General features: G+C 52.2%; 1 protein-coding gene across 1 annotated transcript in view; it reads right to left on the bottom strand.

Moving 5' to 3' along the window:
- Positions 1-124: 124 nt before the first annotated feature.
- Positions 125-27,815, bottom strand: part of LOC139061022 (solute carrier family 22 member 7-like) — a 50,534-nt gene continuing 22,843 nt past the window's right edge. The window contains exons 4-9 of the mRNA XM_070540440.1: positions 15,335-15,498; positions 13,899-14,256; positions 8,224-8,355; positions 6,925-7,303; positions 5,939-6,359; positions 125-1,498 (exon numbers count right to left, since the gene is read on the bottom strand). Of these exons, the coding sequence (XP_070396541.1) occupies positions 424-1,498; positions 5,939-6,359; positions 6,925-7,303; positions 8,224-8,355; positions 13,899-14,256; positions 15,335-15,498 (2,529 nt within the window). The 3' untranslated portion in view covers positions 125-423. The remainder of the gene's footprint in view (positions 1,499-5,938; positions 6,360-6,924; positions 7,304-8,223; positions 8,356-13,898; positions 14,257-15,334; positions 15,499-27,815) is intronic.

The raw sequence follows: 27,815 nt of genomic DNA, 5'->3' as shown, positions 1-27,815 counted from the left end.
TTGACCAAGGTACCAAACCAGAAAGGATACAACTAATGCTAAAAACATCATAAACCAGCGCTGCGCTTTAGTAGTTCGTGGAGCCCTGCATAAATGTCTCTACGGTTCTAGGTAAGCGTCGAGAACTCCACAACAAAAAGGTTTTAGTTCGCACGCTCTTCGGCGCACGAACAAGTCAGAGCAAGCAGCCTTTGCTTTAGCGCTATTTCGTGTCAATATGGATGAAGTCTGCCTCCCACTCGTGATTGAATGCTGGACAGATACAAAGCTGAGGTAAACAATACGTAAAAGGAAAAAAAGAAGCATACTGAATACCGCGGTGACACGTACAAGGGGCGGGAATTCCTTACGTACGTTTAAACTTTCAACAATCAGAACGTGAAATTGAAACGACGGTGTGAGACATTTTACACTCCGGGGATTTCAGTAGCAAGCCGCGAATAATTTTCTCTCGGGCAAGTAGCCAGAGTCGGTCGATGAACGCGGCTCCGCGAAGCTCTTCGACGAGCTCGACATGCTGTAGCGCTTGAGCTGCGAGATGGCGTCGAACAACGCGTCGGGAACTCGGGCGTCCTTGGTCTCGGGCAGCTGCTCGACCAGCAGCAAGGCCACGATGGCCAGCGACAGGCCGAGCATCTTCCGCACCGCCGGGTCCTGGCCCTCGAAGAGGCTCGTCAACGCGACGCCGCCCAGAACGCCCGACGAGCAGACGGTGGCGAAGCCCGCGGCGCGATCGGCCGTCGCGTACAGCTCGAGGCAGTAGACGCAGGCGACAGCGAGGTTGGCGAACGCGGAGGCCAACACCAGCTCGCCGACGACGACGTAGACGTACGAGTCGCCTCTCGGGAGGGCCAGCTCGACGAGGGCTAGTAGCGCGATGGCGGCGCAGCTCAGCGGGAGACCCAGCATCAGCGCCTTCTTGCGCTCGCAGCGTCGCAGAAATCGAGCCGCCAGCAGGACGCTGACGGCACGCGGGATCACCAGGACCGCCGCCCGCCAGGAGGACGGAGCTGGCGAGGTCAGATCCCGTTCCGGTTCGCCGCATTCCGACGTCTCGCTCATGATGACGATCAGGCTTAAGAAGAGCGCCGACAGCGACGCAGTCCTCGCCACAAATCCGGGCAGGACGATCGTGCTGGCAGCGCTGCCAGGTTGCGGAGACGCCTCCGTGGTGCGACGTTCTTCGGCTATCGCTGAAGCCCTGGCATCACGCAGCTGCCGTACAGCGGCACGGTCCAGTTCGACGTCGGAGCGACGCCCTCCTCCATGAGGGGACGTGGCATTGTGCCTGTCGATGAAGTCGGCGACGCCGCCGGTGACGAGCAGCCACCGCGAGGACTCCCGGACGGCCTGGAAGCTGGTCAGTAGCAGGGAGACCGGCACAAGGAAGGCGAACGCCAGCGTTCGTCGGTCGAACACATGCTCGGCGGCGCTGAGAAGGCAAGGAGCCCAGCCGCAGATAATGCTCGCCGCCATCACCCCGCACAGGTAGTCAGTCCTGCGTTACACCACGGCAGCTTTATCGGTTTCTTCACTCGTTCCAGTGTACCCGTGAGGCCCCATCGGAAGGCGTTCTTGCAGCTTGGCGCGACATGCTCGAGCCATTTAGTTTCGAAACGGCAATGCGACTTCTGGAAGGAGCGAATCAAGCGTAGCTTGAAGGGGAGCTCTCTTTTGAACAGGCAACTGTTCCAGGGGACACAACATCGTTCCAGAAGAGCTATTTGTACAGGTCTGGGAGGGGGATCATGGAGAGGTGAAGTGCTAATCTTAGAAGGTGGGGAGGGAGGCAAAGGCCATGCCTCTCCAATTGGATCGGTCTGGGACTCTTAGTGGACAGTGGCTTGAAGACTGCGCTTTCACATAATCATCAACATCAGCAGGCTGTCTATGTCCATCGTGGTATGAGGGGCACTCCCAGCAATCTCTAATTACACCTATCTTGCGTTAGCTAATTCCAAGTTATGCCTGCAGATTTCCTCTTTTCATCACACCAACTAATTGGGTGTCCTCGACTACGCTGACCTTCCCTTAGCACCCCCTTCTATAACACTAATAGACAACCGGCACACCGTCCTACCTTTTAAGTCACCTACCCAGCTCCATTTTCTTTTTCTTCTAATGTCAACTGAAATATCGGTTATACCCATCTGCTCTCTATTCTTCACCAGTTTCGGTATCACCACTGTCGTGTGGTGACGTCAAGACGCGGAGAACGCTCAAGCGAGACACTGCGAGATTCTGACACTAGCTCCGGCTCGCTCGACCGCCTGTATGTTCCTGCATCGGCCTCATAACAAGCAGCAGCATGGGAGGCCACCAAGTGAGCCTGGGCGAGTGTCGAAGAATCGCAATGTCCAGCTCTCACGTGACCACGTCCTCCCTCCTGACGTCACAACGCGGAAACCTGCAAAATAAAACCGTGAATAGCTGTAGAAAATGCATTATACCACATTATTCAGGGCGCTATATGGGATTTCTCAGTACTTTTTCTATGGTTCAGATGCCTAGGACATTCATATTAAGAAAAAAAAGGATGAGTAGTTGGAAATATCCTGTCAGTGTACAGCATGTACAGGATAAGGACACATCCTTCACGGCTGCATTTTAGTGAAGATCATAGTCTCGCAAACGATACTACCGACAACTATCTCATCGTCACTAATCACGATTATCGTTGTAACTTACTTTATAAAATAAAGTGGGGTGGTTACAAAAGAAAAGGTCTATTACGTTAGCACATGACCCACTGTGCCTTGTGGGGGAGTTGACAACTGACAAACTGATCCAATGCAAGATCGTTAATAAGTTCCTCAACTGTCAAATATACACGGGTCAGACAGCTAACATAGGACGGTGGCGTAACTTTTCTATAGTCAATATCCGATAGGTTCAAGTCGCCTCTCAACAGAACGTGCTCAGCACCTGAAGTATAGCCAATGCTTCAGACAAAGCTTAAAGCGGGAGCGCATTGTCACTGTTTGGAGAACGATAAAAAAACCACCCAAAGCAACATGATGCGCACCAGACAGTTCAATTTTACGCCACACAGCTTTGCACTCAAGGAATTGTCCACGATATTGACACGCTTTTTAATCTGCTGTCAACCAGAATGAAAACGCCTCCACAACTTCGCGGTAGGAGTTTGCATGAGATGGAAAAAAATCTGTGTTGCGAATGATATCGTCTCAGCACGACTCGGTGCCTGAGATGATATCGCCGTTCGTATAGTAGACACGAAATCCAAAAACGCATCCTTTTTTTATGCTCCAACAGTTCTCGATCGAAGAAGGCAAGTGCTTGCTGATTGCACTTTTGCCGTCGCACGAGCGGTATTGATTTCTATTGTACCGTTTCAACGTTATCGTTAATCTTACTATATTATTCCTTCAATGACTCCTCAGAACCTCAACGGGCGATATGCACAATGGAATACGGCAGCTCGCAGGCACAACAATAGGATTATTAGTGCTTCCAACACATTGGGCACGAAAAAAAGAAAGATAACACTGCACGCCTGCGCGTCTGCAGTCACAGTGTATTCGCTTTGGTGCGTAATATTAAATACACAGGAGTTCATCAGTCTGCGTCACGTAGCGGCAGAAATAAGCTACCTTTCGTTCGATTACATTTATCCGAAACCGGTATGGACCCTCATGAACTGGTTCGGACAGGTTTAAACCGTTGCTTCGGAGACGAGCCTAAACGGAACCGGGTAATATCCAGAAGCAAAAGGGTGGCTGCTGGTGAGGTCGCTGAAACATTCTTCAGGCAAGGCGTAATCCTTTCTAGTGGGCAAATCGGAGAAAGAAACGAAGAAGGTGACAGTTCTGTTCTTTTTACAATAAGAATTTCTTCTTTCTCTAATGAATGCTTCACCGTTTGTACACCCTGGCTAGAGGCGCGACACCCTATCAACGACACCACGCTCATCTGCTCCGTCCGACTTAGCGGCAGCGGAAGCTCCGGCCACACCGCGTTAGATGACGTCAACACGTCTCAAGAAGCCGTTTCTAACGTAGAAGACGCCACGTTGTATCAAGCAGACCAGGCGAGTCCGAAAACAGCCACTGCGTCGAGTGCCACCGAGCGTATGGGGCTCTTGCATTGCCCAGGGGGCGCTGCGAAAAAGGTGCTAAAAAGCGCCCTCTGTGCTAAAATGGGTCGTACCAAGCTCGGTCGTCTGCTTCGGAAAGCACGTTTACAATATGGACCCGCCATTTTCGGTTGTGTTGTTTCACGGCTTGCAGCGAATATCGGGCGCCGAAGATTTTTTCAGGGGTGGCACGCTGCGTAAAGGCAAGAAATTATGCAGTGCCGAATACGTGTACGCCGTTCAAGAATTAGGCGGCGAAGTTTTAGCACCGTGTCAATCGCAAGTGAAGCGAGTCGCGTACGAAGTGGAACTTCAGGTAAGGTTTGCACGCTAGCTGCTAGATTCAGGCGCACAAACGCGAGGAAATGCTTGCTATAAATGAATCCACAGCAGCGATAAGCAGACATCACATGTACGGAACTGCTCGAGCACACGACGGTACGCGCCGCGATGTACGAACTGCTCGAGCGCACGATCGTACGCGCCGCGACGGCAGCGGTCTTTCGACATGCCGCGAAACGGCGGGCCTCCTGCAATCTTTGTTGACTGCATGCGGCTAAACAAGTAGTTATGCCTGCGTTGTAGTAGCGGCCATCTGTCCCTTTTAGTAACTGGTAATAACTGATGCAATGCATATGAGCTCGCACGTACGTGCGAATCGCGCTCCAGCGCGAGCTCGTGCGCTGCTCGCTTGATGTAGGTTTTAATGACAGCGCTCGAACATCGATGTGCTGCAATCAATACTGCCATTTTTCTGCGCTGCCTCAACGTGCTGGCTTGAGATCAAGGATGAGCGCATTTAACTCTCTTCACCTGTGCTGCTCGTAGTGGAGTAGTGAATTGTCATCGAATGAGCCCGACCATTTGTGCCCATTTGCACACACCTGGTCACTTCACCACTTCGCATCGGTCGAACTGTTAATTGTCGCTGTGGCCGGGTCTCGAATAGAGAATTACCAGCCATGCCTGCTGCTATGTCGGTCGGCTGTCGGGACTGTAGGTGTAAAAGACCGAACATTAGAACGCAGATAATCCAGCAAGCTTCAAGACAGGCGAAGCAGTCAGCATGGCGCAAAGTTTCGCTTACTCAGCGCGACGAACTGCAGCTATGCAGCGCGCCCGACGCTCCACTTCGTGAGGCCTTGAAGGAAAACGGCAGAATCTGATGATGGGATTCAGGCCTTCTTAATTGTTCATGGCAGCCCACGGCGTAGAAGTAATGACGGTGACGCCTTTTCGAGGCTGGGCTAGGTCTCTCCAGATCGGCGTCACCGATTCCTTCTGCTCCTAGCATTACGTCCCACGGCGCACGGAGAGTCCCGTTTTCGTTAAACTATAGGCTGCGGCGAGCTCGCATCGTGGTCGGCGTGGTCTGTGAGAAATGACGAGCCTTTTCGCACTCTCAACAGGGCAGAAAAAAGTGCGAATCGACCCAAAACTCGGCCTAGAAACGTGCTTCGCCACAGCCAGGGTTGAATACGACTCAAGCTGGTACGACCCAGATATCGTTTCCCGCGCCGCCACCAGGCGCCGCTACTATACCTCAAACTCCAGCGCAAGAAACCCATACCATGGGATGCAACATAAAGCACTCTCCCATCGCGGCTAAAACAGGCAGACGCCTATTATTAAAGGGAGCTTTACGCAATTAGACGGCGCAACAGCGCCCATTAAAAAAAAGAAGTCTATAGATAAGTGGCGTTCATAATGCACTCCACTGGAAGGCTATCGTGCTTTCGCTGTACTGCCGGCAGTCACAAAAAGGACCGCTGACGTCATGGCCGCCACGTTTGGAACATCGCGCCTGTTCGTCGTGAAAAAAAGAAATGCACAATCACCGACCTGCTGGCTTCGTAGGTGACCTCGAACAGAAGAACGATGGAAACGAGCGAGAAGCCGTTCAGCGAGCCCGCCACCACCATGCGCAGAAGGACGAGCTGCAGGAACGAGTGCGCGTGCACGGTCAACGCCGCGGCGGCCACCGCGAGCACGGCGCACGCGAGCAAGACCGGCCTGCGACCAGTTCTGTCCGCCATCTTGCCGAGGAAGGGCGCGCACACGACGCCTCCGAGGTAGGTGTAGAGGCGCGCCGCGAGCACCAGCCACGCGTTGGAGCACACCAGGTCCCACTCGTTCAGGGCCGTGAGGACGTCCGGAGGCAGGTCGTAGTCCCAGTCCCTGCACGGGAGCTCGCCCCGAGGCCCGGCGACGACCCCGGGCCACAACGCCGAGAAGGACGCGGTGCCCGATGTGGCTGCTGCTGCTGCGTCGTCCAGAGAGAGAGCGAACTTGCGTGAAGTTATATCGCAGTATCGGCCAACGGGCGAAGCAACAGAGAGCTTTAGTTTAGGGGACGCAAGCGGCTTGCGTACACAAGAACTAGGGCCGACGGTACTCCGAATGCACAGACACTACGTCCGCGTCTGCGCATGCGCAGAACCGTCGCCCCTGGTTCTTGCGTACGCAAGCCGCTTGCGTCCCCTAAACGAAAGCTATCTAACGACTGCGATTGTGATGCGGGATTTTATGTGATCAACCTCGCCTCCCCACCCGCCCAACGTCGTAATCGCGCACCACATGAGCCATACGTAAGCAGCGCGAGCAACCGAAATTTAGATAGATCGCTGGCGCATGTGGTACACACGTTTCGTTTGAGGGGTCCCTGATCACTGCATTCCTGATCTGTAACCGAATGCTGTCAATGCAGTACTAAAAAAATACAGACAGAGCTTGCGAAACTCCTGGAACGTAAACTGTCAACCACTTTGCGATAACGAACTGTAAGCAAACTCGTCAACTGTAAACGCGCCTGTGCGTATACTACGCACCCGTGCCGTGCGAGTAGGGAAACCTGTAGACGGTGCATCTGCTGTAGCGGCCATCGGAACCCACGGGAACGGAGGCGTTCTTCCACGCCTGCGCGCTCAGGTTGGCGAACTCAGGCGGCTGCCTGCACCAGTGGTCCACCGCGTCGAAGGGCGCCAGCAGACGCATCGACTGGTAGTGGAAGGCGAGCGCCCCGAGCGACAGCTGAGCGCAGGCCAAGATGCGCAGCTGGTGCGATCCCTGGCCCAGAATCTCGCTCGTCGACGGCTCGGCCGACATGAGGCGGTACGACTGCACGTCGCCGAACGTGACCGTACTCAGTCCGCGCGACCTGCGCTTGGGCGACGGCGACAGCGTGGGGTCCTGGCCATCGTGAGAGACCTGCACATGCACATGCCAGTTCAGACAAGAAAATCAAAGGGACCTCAGGAGGCGCGGGTTGAAATTGCGCCGCTGCCATGCTCATCGCGATATCTAGAGAAATTGCGGACCACGTGGTGTAACAGAGTGATGAAATATTTGCGGCATCGGCCAATCGTTCCACGAACACACGCGCTCGTCCTTATGGGCTCCGTCTCTGCAACCCCGTGCGGTGCGGCGAAGGCTACGGCTCGTTATCAGTGATTCAGTAAACGAGCCTGTTGTGCGCGTTCGGAGAAGGGAAGAGGGCTCTGCCACTGCGTGCTGCTAATACTTCCTTTAAGCTTAGTTTAAATCGTCGTCGCGCTGAGAGAGGTTACCGGGTGACAATGGATGAGCCTTTCTCCGGATTCTCTATCCTGGTTTGCTGTCGCGACCCGTAATTTTCACTTCCGTGCGCGGAGTCGGCGAGGCAGAGTACGGCTACCCAGTTGATGATAGTGACCGAGGATAGCACGCAATGGCCATGCAGCATGCACCAACAAACGGAAGGGCCCAGGGTCTACTTCTAGATCTGCTCAGAGGCCAGGCGAGGGCCTCCTTGACGGTAGCCAAGCCATCTTGGCGAAAACGTCCGCTTCATGCTTCAGCTTCCCTTTTTGGCCAAGCGTTGACTACTTGTAGTCCCATGCGTTGTGGGCAAGTCGTGCAGTCGACCTACTTTTACTTGGATGTCCTGTCCTGAGCTGAGCCGGTGTTGCGGATGCCAGGATATCAACGAAAAAGCATCTCATGGGGCGTTCACTTTGTCGTCACGCTACAGCCAGTCTTTATCGGTGTGAAATGGCAGCGCTGCTAAATATACAGTATATAAACATATAACATGTTTATCGTGATACAAATATGTTATCCAAGAATACAGCAATCTTTTCGTGGCTTACCGCCGGCGACGGCAGCTCCAAAGACGGCGGCATCACCAGCCTGTTGTCCTTCTCGATCGGGGCATAGGCGCACACTGGTCGGCTTTGGGCCAATACATTCTCGGACTGGTCCACATCTCGCATATCAATTGCCTGTGTTCGTGCACAAAAAGTAAAATAAGAAATAACTCGATGTAGCATCCAATTATAGCCAGGCACATTTTCGGTTGACAACCGAAGCTTGAAAATTCCTCACGCACGAGCCGCCCCCGCTTCTGACTATGTGTGTCATCAAGCATCATGTCACAGTTACATTGGTGACATAAGTGCTGGTTTATAACGACAGGAAGAGTGCCAACAATATATCTACATCATGGAAGACAATGCCAGCAGGGAATTTCAACAGTCAGGCTAGCACAACGTGGCGCAATACAACCGCCAATCCCTAGTTCTGAGCTCCGAGCAACCGGCGCCACGAACATCGATCACGAATAGGCAAAACGGGTAGAACGGCTCCAAAACTCCCTCGTCGCGTCCGACATTAGCGTGGACACTCGCAGAAAGCTAATTAAGTCGGCGAAGAGGTGCTCGACATCGTGCAGTCTCTCCCCGTTAGTACGCTAAAAAACAACATCAGAGTAGGACGCGGCCAAAACAAAGCTCGACGCCCACTTCCGACGGCTAGAGCTAACACTGCTTTGTCTATTATTTTCTACAAGCAAGAAAAAAATCACCGCCCAAGCACCCCGTACAAATGTTAAACCAGCGAAGCTGAAACGTGCGGCCCCGGTGTTTAGCACTGGGTTAATCCTGAATGTTCATTAAATGACGGCTTGGCAGGCTGCCGGATCCTCGGTACCCACCTGCTGCTTGCGCTCCGCCGCACAAACCTGTTCTTGTTCCCGGGCTGCACCATCACTGCGTAAACGAGCCCGTCCCCGGTTCTCCTCGCGGCGTTGCTGATCGAAAGATGCCTGCTCCTCAGGAGTAAGTATATCGGATGGCCTTGCCATTTAGGAGCGGGAAGGAAACTGCTGCGCGCGCGCTCGGCTGCGATTGAGACCAACGACGTCACTATACTGGCGAAGCCAATCACAGACCTTCTTTTTTTTCCACATGCGCATGGGTTTGCGCCGGAGAAGTTTTCCGCGCACAGACGAACGGACGGACGAATCGGTTAGCCATATTGACCCTTCTTGCGGTGATCCCGTGGGAGCTGCCATGTTCGATCACGTAGTGACGTGTCCATTGCCTTCAACTGCCTCCGTTGCCTCCCTGTTTACAATGGGTTTGTATGACGCCGGTTCGGCTTAGCAAACTTCTGTTTCGGGAGATATCGTAGACGGTGGCTGGGTGGACGAAACCAAGCTTTGGCCGCAGCTTCAGACAACAAGAAAAAGCGCTTTCGTAGCTGATTAAGCTATGTCCAAACGGCGCTAGCAACGTACATAGCGCTTGTTCTAAAAGCGGGGCCAAATATGTATTCCAAGCTATCAAAACTTTCGTCCTATGAATTGAATCAGGACAAGTGTGTTTCGCTCTTAGTTTTTTATTTGGCAAATATTTTGAAGCAACGGCTTGTCACATTTCTGACTTCCTCGGTGCGGTCACTATCTGATTATTTTCTGCCGAATCGCTCGCAGGTTCTATTTGTTCTTGCTGCGCACAAGCCTTGAAATGTAGCTGATTTGTAACTTGTAACACCTTGTACCGAAAATTTATTATCGCTAGTAACTCGCTTATTCTTGTGGACAGCCACGAAACGTTCAGCTTCGACCACTGGAGCGCTATCGGTGTAGTAAGTCACTTATTTTGTGTATATGGTGCACATGCACTCAAGTGTGCGCCCATTAACTCATTGACCCGTTGGCGAAAGAGTAGGCATAACAACGTGGCCAATGAGCAAATTTCTGTATCCTTGAGGAAAGCGGTCAATCTCGAAGTGCCGGTAACACGTACGACAGTTGCAGTGGCGGTCAGCGAACTTGGCCACACAGATTCGTTCCATTCCTTGATATGCCAGTCGCTAGTTATGCAGCCAACTACTGCACACATCTTCAATCCACATGAATCAATCCAGCATGATTGGAGCACAGTGGTTTAGCGCAAACTCGGTTGCATTTCCGACAGCTGTTCGTACAGAAGCAAGGTAGAAGCGGTAGTGGTTTCGTATTCGTGCGCTGTCACTAAGGCAACGTGCGGCACACCGCCGAAAGCGCCATCTAGTTTCTTTATAATGAACTGCTCCGCGAAAATAGTCAATACGGCTTAGCAGTAAAAAAAAAAACGCCGTTGAAAAGTTTGGATGCGTGTTACGCACGGGCGCCGACAGCTGTTCCGGCACGGTAACTTTGCGAACGACGATCCTCAAATCGAGGTTCACATCACCCTCGAAACAACGTCGACCCGCCTGCGGAAATGTCACACGCTAAAGCCACTGGAGTTGTCATAAGTCCTAGAGTAAGGACGACGGTTCGAAGACCTTGAACGCGACGTAGAACGAGACGTCTCCGAGATCGAGAAAAGAGCATCAGCCTGCATTTTAGATAAAACAGCACGACACGTACAGCAAATCGTCTGGCAACGTCGGGGCATCATCGCCGCAACAAGCGACGTCGAGGCGTAAATCCACCTTCTCTACAATCCTATGAAACGAACGATGCGACAAGCCAAACTTTTTTCACATCTGCGCTTGTGTAATAGCCACATGACCGTGGTAGGTTGTGCTGCCCGGGGGCAAAACTCACAAGGCCTGCAACAAAATCGGGCATTTTGAGAAGCTGTCTCGTTCGACGCTGCAGTTAAAGCAGCAAGTCTTGAAAAGCACAAGCAGTAACGAATATGTCGTTGTAGCTATGACAATCCTAACAGACCCCGGAGCAACGGTCCAAAGTCAACAACAAAACCCCATGTCTTTCTGATCGACGCAGATGCAAACGACGATGCAGCGGTGTTAGTCAACAATGAAAATGGTCTCCCTAACGGTAACATCAGCAACTACTTTGAAGAAACTTTGGAATTTTCGATACAGAGCAACGTCTCTCTTACACCTATGTGAGAAGCTCTGTTTGGCATACAAAGAAAAGTGCACCGAAGAAGACGTCTTTCTTTACCCAGGAGTTCTGCAGCAACAACTTCTCTTGACTTTGTACTTGTCACTTATCAAATTGAAAAATGTTTAGAGGAAAAGCCAACGGTCCAGATGATTCCCAGATATATTACAAGAAATTGAAAAGCTCAAAGATTCTAAAATCTGCTTGTAGACGAAAAAGTCCCTCCAATCTCTCAACCTCACAGATGCATACATATGGCATTGCGCATCCGTAGGGAGCAGCAGTTGATCTTACACCATCGGTGTCCGGGGTACTTATCATTCCCAAACCCCATCATACTGACGAGATTGGGATATGCATTGTTATGTGCATTCTCAACACAGTGATTCAAAGCGAAAAACAGCTGCACCCAACTGTAGACGACATCATTGTGCCATTGAATTGAGCAACAGTTTGATCCAGCTTTAATTTGAAGAATGGCTACCGTCGATTGGGATCCTCCAGACAGCTGATGACGTTTTCCACAATTGTTGGCCTATTTCGCTACACGTGTCTTCATCCTGCAGTGCCGCAGAACTCAGAACTCTTATGACACCATCCGATAGACAATATCGCTAATGTGTTGAACGTCAGCGACGATATCTTAGTCTTTCGTACAACTGAACAAGAGCTCAACGCTGCATTGTACGGGGCTTATCGCAAGTCAAAACGCCAGAGACACCACAAGAAAATTCTCCGCACTGTGTATTATCCCGGTTGTTTTTTGCGGAACCTCGCAGATCTCACGTAATCTTTACGGCAGTTGACACTCAGAAAGCAACTAGTGAATGATCTGCCTGCCATCGTCAGGCCTTCAACAATTAGAAGCAAGCCATGTCAAACGTTTCTAGACTTGCCCACTGTGACCCGTCCAAACACAGAAAACTTGTCCTTGATGCCATCGCTTACACCACATGCGCTTTGTGCAATTCTGACACAAACATCGTCATATGCAAGCAGAGCGCTAACAGCTGAAAGTCGCTGTTCTCAGATCAAACGGGAGATGCTTGCAGCTGTGTTTTGCACAGATAACATTCTACTTTACTTGTGCAGAGCAGACTTCGGTCGTCTCACAGATCACAAGCCTTTGGTTGCTATTCTGGAAAACCCCAGATCAGCTCGCGATCTGCCCGTATACCGCGTTTTGCTTTACAGATACAGCAGTATGCATACGACGTGCAGCATACTGCCAACAGCAGAAACACACCCTGCTTCCTAAAACATCCAGTGCCCCTCGAGACGCTGGAAACTCGAATCGATAACAAAGTACTAGATTGATATGTTTACTTTATCCAGCGCCACTGCATCCCAAGAGCCTCAATACAGGAATCAGTCAAACAAACAGATCCACAACTGCCGCGGCTTCTGAAAGTCATCCCGCATATTTTGCTGTGGATGTCAAAACTAAAGCCATTTGTAGCAATAAGAGCACGATTGACAACAACACCAGAAGGTATTAATCCCAGTGGAACACGTCCGGTTCCCGTGATGTAACTCCGGGAACATGCTGTACAACATGCACACCGTCGACACCGAAAGAATATGCCGACTTGTTGCTGTCGCCAAACACGGAAGGTAGCACATCAGAACCTCTGCAACAGCCTGAGCCTCCGCATCAATGATATCCCATCCGTAACAGGAGCGTGGCCGCCTTGCTGACTGCATATGCTTTGTTAACCTTGCAAGGCTTAGAAAATATCATGTATTAAGTTACATTAAACAACTTTGCGCTAAGGAAACGCGTCAAAACTGCCTCAAATGTCAGCGCTAGTTTGTGTTTATTAGCGTGCACAGTTTTCTTGTGTTTAATGGTTTCTTCAGTTAACCTTGTGTTTTCTCAGTTCAATTTTTTCCTTATAGTGTAGTGTCCTACTTCTGCCACATACGGTTAGGGGCGCACACAAGGTTGGCACACAACAAGATTGCTTCGTAACCAGCGAAACGTTTCCGCGTCTGAATCTATTGCAATGTAAGTCATCAAGCACCATGCCAACGTTACACAGGATATGTATGTTGTTTAATTGACATATCGATATACGTAAACAGCGGCCTCGCGTACATTAAGTTTGTAGCAAGTATGTGACGCCCTCTCGCCCAGTGTCACGAGGATCCCACCCTCGTCGCCAGTGTCACGATCCACCCCGGGTCGTGAACCAGGGAGGGCTTGTGGCACCCTCTGATAGACGCACGCTCCGCAGCGTGCTGGCGCTGAATGATGACTGACCGGCGAGCAGCCGTGCTCGTCGGTGCTTATTGTGGTGCAGTGACCAATGTTGCCTGCCGAGCATTAGCAGGCCACCGAGCTTGGCGGGCGAACCAAGATTATGCCCGAGGGGGAGTCACATACTTGCTACGAAGTTGCACACGGCAGTGTCGATTCATCGATTCACTTGACAGACTTCTCTCAAACAGAGGGCCCTACGTGTGCCTAGCTACGACACGACTGCGTAGACCGACCGACCGACCAACCGACCGACCGACCGACCGACCGACTGACTGACTGACTGACTGACTGATTGATTGATCCGACCGACTGCTGCACTGGCCCCGTGTCCTTAAACTGGGCCACGATGACACGTCCAGACATCGAGAAAACGTGCTCACCGCCGCCACGCCCGGATCCGTAGCAGCGTGCGTGGTGCCGGTGCTCTCTGAGGCCTCTTCAGCCAGCGCGATGGACCCGAGTTTCTCGTCCCTAATGACGCTGCTGCTTTTGCCGCACGGCCCGGCCGCACCGAGGGTTGTGGTCGTCGTAGCGTTCTCGGGAACAACCTCGGGCACCGGTGTCGAAGTGGCGCTGCGGGTGGCGGCCAGGTCGGCTCCCGGGTCGATCGAGATGGTCGTCGACGACACGGCCTCCTTAAGGGGCGTGGATGCGTTGGATGGCAAGGGCATGCTCGCCTCGGAGACACGAGACGGTGACGGTGTTGGCGTCTCACCGGCATGCCTCTTCTTCGGTTTTCTGCAACAGGGCGATCAGACGACGCCGTATCAGCATGCGTACTACCCTGAGCAAAAGTTTACGAACCGGGGATCTCACGCTAAACCCGATTTTCATTAGCGCATTTTAGTGCAGCTTGAATTCGGGGAGTGCAGTCGAAATTTGGCGTTGAGATCCTTCCAGAAAAGCCCGTCAATTTCATCTTGTGGACCTGAATTATGAAGTGATTCAGTTTCTCCACAAGCCTGCGGTATGCAACTCAATAGAGAAGTGGCACACTGGGAATGACCCTACCTCCGGAAATTTCGGTATTTGTACGTGGCTTGTCCGTTCTTTCCTTTTTCCCTCTCATCCTCCCCATTTGAGAGCGTAACACTTTCCCCCAAAACAATTTTTGGCTACGTTTGTGCTCACGGGTGCACGACTTGGCACGGCGCGTGGCAAAACTGTGGCTACGGCCACAAAGTTTTCACTGGTCATCCCTGTGAATCTGCAACCGGGTTCCGGGGAGGGGCCGGAGGAAGGAGCAGGGGACTGTAGCTCGCTCGTTGGTTTGTCCATTCGTTCGGGCTACTCGCATACTTTGGCAATGGTCTTCGATGGTTTCTACAGATATTTTTTTTCAATAAATGGAAGAATTAAGTATGACGACGAACGACGCAACCCATCTAGCTGAGGGTGAGGAGGGGAGAATTATTATTAGCGGAGGGTGAGGGTCAGTGTGGAGAGGGGTAAACTTTTACCAGGTGAGCATGAGGCTGACGTGAGAAGGAATCGTGTGTTGGGTTCGGCAGAAAAAAAAGTAGATTTGCTCAGCTCTGTTGGCGAGTGGTTTGGTCTGAAAGAAGCGAGAGATTAATTTTCCTTAAATTTCAGTAAGCCCGCGCTTAGATGAAATGGGCTTGATCCAGCGCCCTGCGTGAACTGCGAAGAACGCGACGTTGTTTTTACTGCAAGCTGGGAGACAAAATTGTTCGCAAATTCGAGATATAGCAGACGGCTACTCCGGATTGCCACAGCAGGGCGCCTGGCGGCGTCTAAGTTTGTGGCACCATGGTGATTACACTATCGAAAAGGGCCTAGTAACGCAGCAGCTCACCTCCTCTTGGACGTTGCCGAGGTCCCCGTGCCGGCCCGGGAGCGACTCCGATGGTGTTTCGGCGCCTTGGAGTCTTTTGCTTCTGCCTTGGAGTACGTGCCTCCTTCGCTCATGGTGCCAGCTAGACGCAAGGAGACGTTCTTCTCGGTCGAGGAACTCGATCGCTGCGAAACGCGATACGGCGTTCGATTCAACTTCTTCTTCGTAACCTTCTAGGCACGTGCGTCCTCTGCTAAGGCACGCGGAAGCTTTGGCCCACATAGAGTTCCAAAAATGCATGACATTTTTAGTACGAAGCCCCTTGCTGCGGCACTAGCTTTTGTTTTCCTTATATACAATAATACTGTCTCAGAATACTTGAGAATATACTTTCTGTGTCCCTCTGTTGTGCTTCGCACGGCACCAATGAAATGGTCACGGCACTTTACCCTACCTAACCCTTCTGCATCCTGCACTATGCTCGGATCTGCAGAAAGTATGAAATATATTTCGTTTCTTGTGCCTCCTTTAAGGCTTTTCCAGGTCCATTGCCTGTTACTTCGCTTCCTGGAGAAAGTTTTCATTATTCGGAGCCTATTCCTTTACGCGAATTCTACCAACATCTCTGCTCTAGTGTTCCTAGAATCGATGCCGTAGCTGCTAACTGCTCGTTTCCGAGCCTGCTCTTTGTCCACTTTTGCACTAAAGTCGCCCATGACTACGGTATGCTGCGTTTGCACATTTCTCGTCGCTAATTCAGCATCTTCATAAAACTGTTCTATTCCTTCATCATCGTGAGTGGAGGTTGGAGGCTAATCTTCTGCCTTTATTCTATACCTCCCACACTCATCTTTATTACTATACGGCTGCTACCCTCACATCAGCGCTGGAAAATTCAACGTCGCCCAGTATGTCCTTATGGATCAGAGGACGTGGCCGCTAGTCAGCACTGTCGGTTCTTCTAACCTCACTAACGCCGCTAATATCCCAGACATTGCCTGGTAATTCCTAACTCGAGAGGGTTCGCGAGGTTCAGTTTCCAGTGGTGACCTGTCCAGATCCAGAGATTCTTAGCATCCTCTGCCACGTCGCAGGTCTGACCGCCGCCTTGGTCAGGTGCTGCGCAGCCGCTGAGTATTGAGGGCCGTAGCTTAATGCAGGAGTCGTGAGGCAGGTAGTGGCCGCGTACTGTAGCAGGGAGGCCAATTCTTGTTCTGATGAGGCAGAGCCTTTTGATGAAGCTCAGCGGACCTTCGCACACCTGCACGAAGGCCCACTAAGCGAGTCCAGTTTAGCCCCACCAGCTCTTGGCAATTTTCTTTTTTGCCTGTGTCGGTAACGCGATAAGGCATAATAATTAAATGATTGCAGGGTGCCGTTGGCGTGTAATTCACTCGTTGATACCTGGTTGTTTGTGTCGACGTGTGCTTTTTTCGTGCAAGCATAATTAAATCAAGCCGACGCTGTGACACACACGCTTCTTGAATGGCGAACTTCAGATACCTGAACACGAAACGCGTTGCTACTTCAACTACGAAACGTTTGGCACTTTGTTACGTATCTCTCCTATTTTTTCAGTTAAAGCTGAACACACTTTGCTTCTTGTCCATCGCGATCGCTCGACGATGCTTACAGGCTTCCACTTAATCAGCAGTTAGTACTCGCTCGGAGCTCACCAGAAGCGGTTCAAGAAGAGGGAGGGGGGGGGGGGCACGTGAGCACGCGTCTCTGTTTAGTCCGGCCGTGCGCCGCCCGCACCGAACCTTTGAGGTAGTGCAAGGATTTGGCGAGCCGAGATGGCTTGCCGCTGACCGCACGCTGTCTCCACGAGTGTAGAGTGCTGAAGGCCGCTTAATAAGCACGTCGAAGGGGAAGTCGGCACAAGCGTTCGCTCCCTTCAATTTGCACACTCCATCCCGACATGGGGTCGAGACATCACGTGTTCTCGGTCATCGAGCGAGATCTGTTCCTTGTTCGCCCGAGCACGCGTGAAACCGTGCTTGCCAATTAGTGAGCGAATGTTTACTGCAAATGTACGACCGATAAACCGACGAACTTTAATTCGTGCAGTTGTGCAATACTTTGTGCACAACTTTCATTTCTCTCCGAGGGGCGGCACAGTTGCAGTGAAGTTAAAGGTGAATACAGTGGCAGCACAGAACGTTCATACCGGGAATAAAAAAAATGCTCACAGTTCCTTCATCGCCCGATATATATGCCGCTGTAAAGAAAGAAGCTTGCCATACGGCACTTTTCCCATACAAACCTGGTGACACGAGGGACCGACTAGTCATGCCACAACTCAGCATTGTCAAGGAGGAGGAGGAGTAGATTTCAATGAAGAAAAAGGAGAAGAGGTCGGCCTGGAGATCGTCTCTAGCCTGCTACTTCTCACTAGGGAAAGGGAAGTGGGAATATAGGGAAAGGCAGGTGGCAGGTGATTGTGTTATGGTACAATGAGCCACTATATACACATTGCCCAATACGTGGATGCGCACTGTAGACACAATACACGCAAGAGCAGTCTTGTCCACACAAAAAGTTATCGTGCAAAAACATTTCGCACTGTCTGCACGTCTCACATGTTCTAGAGGCGATCGTCTAAACCAGTCTTGCGTAGAAAGTGCTGCAAGAGTGACCTTATGGCACGTTCGGCACAGTCAACTCTTCTCCACGCCCCTAATATCTTTTCTTCTGAAAAGGGGCGTGAGCCAAGAAGTCAACACTAGGCTTAAGTGATCTTCGTTTTGCCGCATATTGAGGGCACGCGCACAGTACGTGGGCTATTGTCTCAGAAGTGAGACAGACGCTACAGTCAGGGTCCCATGCACGTCCCATCTTGTGATGGTATCGGTTAGTGTATGCCACACCCAACCGTAATCAAGGGTTGAGTGTTTCCTGGCCTCTCCGCAACCGAAGTGGATGCCGGAATCGTAAACCAGCGTCGAGTCTATGGAGGCGCTCTTGCTGATTTTCAGGGTTGTTCTATTTTCGTGCCACAGAAGTTGTGATGGAGTTGTGGAGCAAGGCGTTGATGTCATACCAGGAAAAATTATTTTTTCTAATGTTTCCGTCAGTGTGCCCCTTTTTTTCCTTCCGCGTCAGCCCGTTCATTTCCAGCTATTCCACAATGGCTAGGAATCCACTGCAGCACGATGGTATGCCCGGATTGAGACATTTCAGCAAGCAAAGACATGATATCATAAACCAGACGACTATATGCGATTCTGTGATTCATATAATTGCTGATGAGTTGCAGTGCTGGCTTTGAGTTACAGAACACTGTCCACTTGTCCAAGTTTTGTTGTTATGTAGCGAATTGCTTCTCGAACTCCGATCAACTCAGCTGCTGTAGAAGACGCTCTGTGTCCTATCTTGAACCGTTGTGCGATCCCCATTCCAGGTGCAGTGTAAGCCGCCGCGGAAGAGGTCTGTGTCACAGGACTATATGCAAAAACATGTTCGGTATATTCATATATGTAAGGAATGTAGGATAACGCGAAATGCATGACCCCAGCAACAGGCGTCTTTGACTTCTTCGTTATTCCGGGGATCGAGAGTCTCACCGTTGGCTTTGCCATCGTCCAGATTGTAATTCCTGGTATGTCGTGCGGTTCGAAATCCGGCGGCAATAAATCTTGCTGCGACAACACGGCTTCTGAGTAGGCGGCGACAGTCCGTATGCTTGTAATGTTCATCAGTGGATGATTACTGTGTCTAGGCATTAGCCTTAGATGCACTCGTAATTGCTCATGTTGCATATAAACTCGAGCTGGGCCCGCACGCGCCTCTGCAATGGTGCCCCAAGTAGACGCACATCGTGGTAATCCTAGGCAAGTTCTCAGTGCGCGAGCCTGAGCGCTTTCAAGTGTGCGTACAGCAGTTGTACCAATCCGAGAAAGTACAGGCGCACTGTAACGGAGGTAGCCAACAAAAAGTGTCTGGTAGAGCTGCAGAAGAGATGATTTAAATGGCCCCCACGATTTTCTGGACATATGCCGAATGATTTGAATAAAGCTGTGCGGCTTTTTGTCTTACTGCAGAAATGTGCTTCCACCAAGATAAGTCGCGGTCGACGATGACTCCGAGAAATTTGTAGTGGGTTACGGAAGGTTTAATCTTCCGATCAATCATAACGGGGTAGCAGGCCATTCACCTCCGTGTAAATGCCAAGGCTACACTTTTTATCGGTGAGAGCTACAGTCCTCGACTGTTTAGGTATGTCGACGTTATTGACACCGCGCGCTGCAGCTTCGTTTGCACTTGCAAGCGCGTTAAGCTCGTGGTCCATATACACACGTCATCTGCGTACACAAAGACCGCGACTGTGCCTGCGAGTTCTTTTACGAGTCCAGCGAGATCAACATTAAATAAAGTTGGGCTCAGTACACCTCCTTGATGCACCCCACGAGAGACGAGGTGCTTCCTTGTTTCACCGTCTAGAGTTGTCATGAATACGGTTTTCTCTTGATACCTGGCTATCCACTGATGCATACGGCCACCGATGTCATGTTCTTCTAGGGCATTTCAAATTGCATCATGTAGAACATTCTCAAAAGCACGATTGATATCGACAAAGACAGCAGCCGTCCATCGACGGCGACGTTTTTGATGTTCAATAGTTGTTACTGGGTCAATAATGCTGTAGATTGACGACCTGCCCTTTCGGAAACCTCTCATCGCGTCTGGATATATATTACGTTTCTCCAAAGACAACTCCACGAGCATCACGAGCATGCGTTGCATGGTTTTACCTATGCAACTGGCAAGCGCCACAGGTCTGCAGGAAAGCACAGCACGCAGTGTCTTCCCTGGTTCCAATAATGACACGATCTTGCTTGTCTTCCAGTGTGCAGGCACAGTTCCGCAGGACCAAGTAAGATTGTATAAAACCAAAAGCTCTTCAGTCGCTCGCGAGCCTAGATGACGCTAGGTATAATAGGTAATGCCATTACCAGTCCTGTATGCACAAGGCTGGCCATGGCTTTGAACATCATGTTATGCGCCTGACCAGCTCGGATTACTCCTCCAATGTTCTCGTACCTGTGAGCTTTTCCTTGCTCCAAGAGCTCAAACAGCTAAGGTCCCAACGGTTCAAATATGCCAAAAAAAGCTACCAAGGAGCTACGTAATGATGCTGTATGTTCATGCCACCTCATACAACTTAAAAAAGGATAGGGCCGAAACATGGAGCTGACCTCATGCTCACAGCGCCTTGCAAGTTCTCCAAGTTGTGCGTCCTCATCAGGAATAAAAAGAAAAGCTAGAAGTTCATACGCGGGAAAGGGCGCTTGAAGCGGTATACCGTCTGTGCAACCATAGTTGTGCACCAATTCCGGCTAACGTCCGGTGGAGTGTAGGTCGGTCAAACGGGGCCGATGTCTCAACGATATACCCAGGCACAGACTACTACAGGTTACAGAAAAAAGGTAACCGATTACCTTTCCAATCACGCTTTTTTTTTTCAAAAATGCAATTGATTGATTACGGCTACCCATTATAGTCCCAAGAAAGTCACTTATGTTACCAGCAAGAGCATGGGACAGGCTGCAGAGAGAAACTTTGGACGCCGATCCAGTTAATAATTAACTTATTGACTCATGCAAGTAAGCGGGTGGGCGAGCGGACAATTACATTTATAAATATCGCACTACACAAGTAGCTAAATGAAAACCTTCAGGAATCACCTTTTCATTGTGATTAGATTTTTCGGGAACTTCACTCGGTTTCCTCTATGTATGTCTGTCCGTGAGTCCTTTGACTTTCCGTGCTCCTTTAGCAGTTCAAAGAAAGGAGGTAGCATACGCGCCAGTTGATGTGTATCGAACCTATGAACAATCGAGGCCTATAATCTAATACAGGAATATTGCGGCAGACAGACTTACAAAAGCACACCGATCTTTATAGTGCTTTAATCGGCCAGAAAAAAGTAAAGGCGGTATCAATTATCAGTACGCTTAAGCTTCAGGCTCCAGTGGGGCATTATAGTCTATCGGGTGCCGGCGTGGTCTAAAAGGAGCACCGAGACTTCTCTGCCATCGGTGAATCGGCCGCGCAGCTGAACACCGACGCAAAGTCTCCCGCGTACATCAGTGCCTCTATGAGTTCGCGCACAGTTTGAGGAGTCGTATCCGACGGGCATCTGGACAAGAAGGCCAAAATGTAGGAAATCTCTCCATGTGACATTTTCAGCCGACTCACAACTAGCCGCGCCTGGTACCAGTCGGGACGAGCGAAGGATTTAAGCGCAGACGACAAGCCCAGAACGAGGGGCACCGATACGCTCTCGTTCATTCCGTTCTCCTCGGGGTTGAAGCATGACCACAGGCGTTTGATCTCGGCCTCGGTCCTCGGCAACCACAAATGACCGCTGAAAACCACTTCCCAAACAGCCTGTGATACGAACCACCCGAGTGCCGCCATATTAGGTATATCCGACCCCGTCGCCGGGCCAGTGCGAATCATGTCAAGCATAACGGGAGGAATCCAAATGTAGCCTGCCTTCGGAAACTTTAGGAATTTGGTGCCCTGCTGGCTGTCTCTTCGGTCGTGGAAGTCGTAGGCGCGACCGTTCAGCAGGTTTTCGGCAAAGACGGGGGTGGGCTTCAGCGCCACGTCGGTGGTTGGGCTCGCTTCCGTGGTGGTGCTCAGGGACAGCTTGGCGAAGAAGTCTCCGAGACGGTAATCATCTTCGGCGTCGAAGATACGGCTCGCGCGGTACTCGCGGTACACGGTGTCTCTGACGGCTGCGAATTTGTCACCCAGCCAGTCTTCCTTCTCGGGAGTCCTCAAGTATTCGGCCGCGAACATGTCCCACACTTCCCCGACGTCCTGAACGCTGGCCTTGCAGATTTCCCGCATGCGGTCCGGCTGGCCGGCGTATGGCTTGTAGAACTCGTACGTCCCACTCGCGACGCTGTGGAAAAGCAGAGTAGGCCGCCTTGTCACCATCGGCTTCGCGATGGTCGCAGTCCGCGTAATCGTCGTAAACCACCAACACTCCTGCGACGCCCTTCACGCTGATGCGAGTGTTGACGTCCATGGTGCAGCCCACGGAAGCCAGGGCGAATCGCAAGCCACCCACGTGCCAACGCGTTCGTTTCAAGGCGTCGCCTGTGGCGTGCCATTTCGAATTATTGTTCTCCGAAATGAAGCGACCGCATACGCTGCCGATCAGCGCCTTCACTCCGTCCGGCGTTACCGAGGCTACGCCTAGCTCCGCTACAGCTTTGACGGAGGAGGTCAGGATCGCCGGACGCAAAGGTTCGAGCGAGCAGAGCGTGGCGACGGTAAGCTCCGCGAGCGGAACCCTTGGCTCGTAGTTGACCTCCACGGCGGTCGGAAGTTTGTACTTGAGGGACACCATGGCGGCGTAGGCGAGGGCGTTGCAGGAGTCCGGCTTGGCGAGGAACCGGTGCGCTTCCCTCGCCAGGACTTGGGCTAGGTTCGAGACGAAGCCTTCCTTGTCACGCATGGCCTCGGTGCAAGTCTTGTAGTAGGCTGTTAAGAACGCCGTGCCCTTGGCTTCCCGCAGGCGCCATGGCACTCGGCCCGTGACAACCATTTGCTCGAGCTCGGACTCGCGGGCCAGTTGCTTCCAGAGTCTGAACATCAGACCGTTGGTGCAGACCCGCGCGTTGAATTCGTGGAAGGGGTCGCAACTCCTGTTGAGGAATTGCACCGCCTCCCGAACGTCTTCCGGGCAACAGGAAGGAGGCGCCGAGCTTGATTTGAACAGGTAGCCCTTCCGGCTCACTCCGTACACTCCGAGTGAGACGACGGCAATGGCACTTGTCACGGCGGCTGCCACTGAGAGCATGCTGAAGAGCAAGCGGCAGGGAAAGAGCCTCAGGTGACCGCTGAGAGCGGGGATGATGAATACCCTCGTCTGAGAAGGCGAACCAGTCGGGTGAGCCATTTGTGCGCGGCCAGCGTCTTCGTCCTCTTTACTGCCACCGGACCTTTCGTGCTGCACGTGCAAACCGCAGGATTGGATTGGATTGGATGGGGTTGTAGGTGTTTACTGACAAAACCCGAAGGCCAATTACGCGACGCATGCGCCTTGGACTAGGGGGGGGGGGGATGAGAAGTCATGGGATTCCCAGCCTATACTTAGAAGCGCCCCATTTCATGGCCGATCGTCCAGCGTGGGATGCGCCATTTCATTAGGGAACAAGAACAAGAATATGTTAGTTACTGTAGTGGATCCGATTCCGCCGCCGCCGCCGTGAGCGTCTGCACAACTTGCGGACGTTTATGTTCGCAGCGCCGGCCTCCTCGGCGTGGAAGTCACGTACAATAAAGGTTCAGTTTCACCGCCGCTCGGCTGCTCGCCGGTTGCGCTCAAAGTTCATTCTCTTCTCTCTGCGCGCAGGCCGGCGCTGCGAACATAAACATCCGCTCGTTGTGCAGACGCTCACGGCGGCGGCGGCGGAACCGGACCCACTACAGTTACATCCATGCATCTATACGAAAAGATTGAGCACTGAAACCTTCATTACTCCTCATCGCTCTATCTTGACTATGCTATATCGTGTAAGCCACACAGTACTTCGTGTACCTGTATCTAGGCTTTGAAGAAACTTTCCAGTGGGAGCGTAAGCACCTTGACACCATCTTTCAAGCAACAGCTAAAGGCAACGGAGTGTACTAAGCATGACGTGACGTTCGTGACGTTTACGATGGTATTATGTCGAACAGAAAAAGGTTCGGTAGTTCGGATCTGGTTCAACGCACTTTCCGTTCGGGAAACAGGTTCCACGCACTGTGCTTTGCCCTCCGTCGCGCGTGTTACTGGCACAGGCTGGCAAAATAAACAGAACCCTCACACTCGCTAACAAATAGGTTTTTTGCCGCTGAGAGCCGCTCTCAGCGCCGGAATGCCAAACTGACGGCAGACGCCACAACGACAACCGGCAAGTCGACCTCATCTCAGCATGGTCCCGTCTCGCGTGTGGCCAAGGACCGCCAACCTAAATCAACATGGAGGCCCAAACCTCTCCCCAAGTTCCAACCCGACGATTTCGTCATGATCATCAAGCCCCGAGCAGCTATGGCCATCGGGAGTGCCTTCCAATATGGTGAGCTGGGCCTGGCCTTGCGTGCCTACCTCGGACCGCAAATGGCAGCGGAACTCAGCTTTGTCTTCTCCCGCGAGCAAAATCTACTCATTGCGAGCACCAAGAACGCCTACGTGGCGGACAGCCTGCTTGGTGATTTCGTGATCAAAGTGGCTCAGGGAGACGTGCCACTGCGGGGCCATCTCAAGCAAAATGGCGAAGAAATTTGCTGCGGCGTCATCACTGTGGCAAATCAAGAAACAGGGGAAACTCTAAAAGACGGTATTCAGTGGAGGCATGGCACCATCATAGAAATTCGTAAATTTGGAACCTACAATAAGGCTCGCCTGACTTTTGCCGGAAAAGTGAGGCCCCGGACAGTGAACTACAACTCGGAGATTGTCCAAGTGCAGCCCTACCTACGCACTATCCCTGCCTGTGGTGTGTGTGGCACCGTGGGCTATAGAGCAGACTCCTGTCCAAATCCAATGCAAGACAAGTGCGGCCTGTGTGGACTGCAGGCTCCTTTCGTGGAAGGGTTACGGGCCCCTCATGAGTGCAATCCGAAATGTGCTGTTTGTGGTGGTGGCCATGCCACAAACTCCAGAGACTGTACTGCCAAGTACCGCCTCGACACCAAGATGGCCGCTCAAATGGGCGGAAAACCTGGCGCGACGAGGAAGAAGCCAGGTCAGCAGCATCGCGCCACCGGCGGTGACTCAGCTCCCCGCGGTGACGTCACCAACTCCAAGAAGCAAGCGTCCGCAAGCGGGCGTGACGCGAAGGGCGACCAATCGCCACCACCGCCCCCACACGGCGGATCGGGGAAGCAAGCCCACTACCAAGGCGAGACCGGTGCCTGGGCAACTGCAGTCAAAAAGGGAAAACAGGTGAGCGGCTCGGGCAGGGTTGCCTCCTCCTCCCAACCACGTTCTCCTTCCCCTAGCTCGGCGACCGACGCTGACCTTCACAACTTGGTAGCATCTCTCCGGGTCCAAAACGAGATGCTACTTGCCAAAATTGAAGCCTTAGAAGCTAAAACCGCTGCTCCCCCCCAATCTGCACCCCTAGCAGAAGCCATGGAGAGGGACACGGCGGCGCCGGTGACGTCGGATGCCTTTGTGGCCAATCTTGAAGCCCGCCTTAACACCAAATTCGAGACCCTTATCGGGACGGCAATGGAACGCATCATTGCCAAGGTCATGGAGCCCCTTCCTACCCCCAACATGTCGCGAATCTCCCCCGCACGTCTCGCAGGGCCGGTCCTCTTAAAGATGTATCCGGCCGGCCCTCCAAATCGTCGCGTCGAGCAATTGATCTGGAAGACGATGAGGACAGCTGCCCCCTATCAGGAGCTGAATTTCAGGCCCTGGTTGCTGGCTCCGGGACACCTACCTTCCCTCCTATAACCCCTAAATCCGAACATGGTGGGACAACCTCGGTGTAGGCGTTCCCCTTATCTAAATTGGCATATCCTGTCACTGTAACTCAATGGAACTGCCGAGGACTACGGTCTCGTACTAAGCGGGCCAACCTTCGGCTTTTCCTTTCAACTTTTGAGCATATGCCCGCCGTGGTGGCCCTTCAAGAGCCAGGAAGGGGCGCCACCTTAAACTATACGACGTTTGTCTACGCGTTCATAAAAATTATATTGCAAATATGGTCGACTTAGACCTCCACCTTGAGTTTTCCCATTTAATGGTGACTCTCCTCGCCCTCCGCAAACAGGACTCACCATTGCACATTCTAAATGTCTGCTGCACACCCAAATTGCCGAATGTATCATTCTCTGACCTCTTTAGCCGTGCGCTAAGAGTTGCGGGTCGGGACCCCCTCTTGATTGCTGGCAATGTCAACGCCCCCAGTCGAGTCTGGGGGTACCAGCGCGAAGAGAAACGGGGACGCAAGTTGGCGGAGCTTGCGTCAACGTTGGGCCTCACTCTTCACACGGACCCCGTCCACCCAACCCATATAGGCAATTCCGTGACACGGGATACATGTCCGGATTTGACCTTTACCCGCAACATTCAGTATGCAGACTGGGTCAACACAGAGGAAACCCTCGGTAGCGACCACTGCATCCTAAACACTACAATTCGGACCAAGCCATTAGCAAAACCCACAACACAGGCCCGACTCCCAGATTGGTCCAAGTTTAGGCAAAATTACAACACAGCGACATCTATACTCGAACAAGGCTACCAGTCATGGTCCCAACAATTGGTTTCTAGCCTTCGCTCCACCGAAACCAAAATTCAGCTTTCCGAGGCGGTATCGGACTTGGATAACCACCTCCTCCACCTCTGGGAAGCGCGGCATTGCCTCGTCCGCCGGTGGCGCCGACAAAAGCATAACCGCAAACTTAAGGCTCGAATTGCCGAGCTCACCCAGCGGGCGGCCGAGTATGCGGCCCAGCTCGCAGACGCCAACTGGGTGGATCGTTGCAACACGGCGGCGCGGCAGATGTCCAGCAGGAATACCTGGCGGCTCTTCCGCGCCCTTATCGACCCAACGCAGACACGCACAGAAACTAATAAACATCTACAACGTGCCATACACAGTTTTCACGGCAACACAACTCAGCTAGCGCACAAGTTACGGGACCAATACTTGTGCACTACCCAGGGCCCCTGCAGATCGGCGTACTCTTATGCAGGTTCGGAGAACGCCGAGCTGGATCAGCCGTTCCAGCTCCACGATTTGCGGGCAGCCCTGGCGAGAATGAAACGTGGCACAGCCCCGGGTCGGGACAAAATTACAGTCAAATTACTCGCTAACTTACCCGACGCGGCCTACCAGTCCTTATTGGATTACATCAATTCAATCTGGCTCGGGGACGCGCCACTCCCCAACGATTGGAAAACCGCTCTGGTCACATTCATTCCCAAACCTGGCAAGGCCATCAACACGGACAACCTTCGCCCCATCTCTCTCACCTCGTGTGTGGGCAAACTAATGGAGACGATGGTGCATGATAGGTTGTCCGAGTTCATGGAAAATCAACACATCTTCGCAGACACCATGTTTGGATTTCGCCCGCACAGGTCCGCACAGGATGTTCTGCTACAACTCAATCGGGGACATCCTTGACCCGGTCGAATGCCCCCACAACGATAAAGTCGTACTGGCCTTAGGCTTGAAGGGGGCCTTCAACAACGTTACTCACGAGGTAATACTCACCCATCTTTCACAAACCGGCTGCGGACGCAACGCGTTCAGATACATTCGGCAATTTTTGACAGATCGTGACTCCTACATTAAAATCCAGGACACTCAACACGGTCCCTTCCGATTTGGAACCAGAGGAACACCACAGGGTGCAGTGCTGTCTCCTCTCCTATTCAATCTGGCTATGATGCATCTGCCGGCCCAATTGGGTGCTGTCGCTGGTGTGCAGCATGCGCTGTATGCCGACGACATCACCCTGTGGGCCACGCAGGGCT

The sequence above is a fragment of the Dermacentor albipictus genome, chromosome 6 (genome assembly GCF_038994185.2).
Source record: "Dermacentor albipictus isolate Rhodes 1998 colony chromosome 6, USDA_Dalb.pri_finalv2, whole genome shotgun sequence".
Lineage (NCBI taxonomy): Eukaryota > Metazoa > Arthropoda > Arachnida > Ixodida > Ixodidae > Dermacentor > Dermacentor albipictus.
This window is presented reverse-complemented; position numbering and strand designations above follow the sequence as displayed.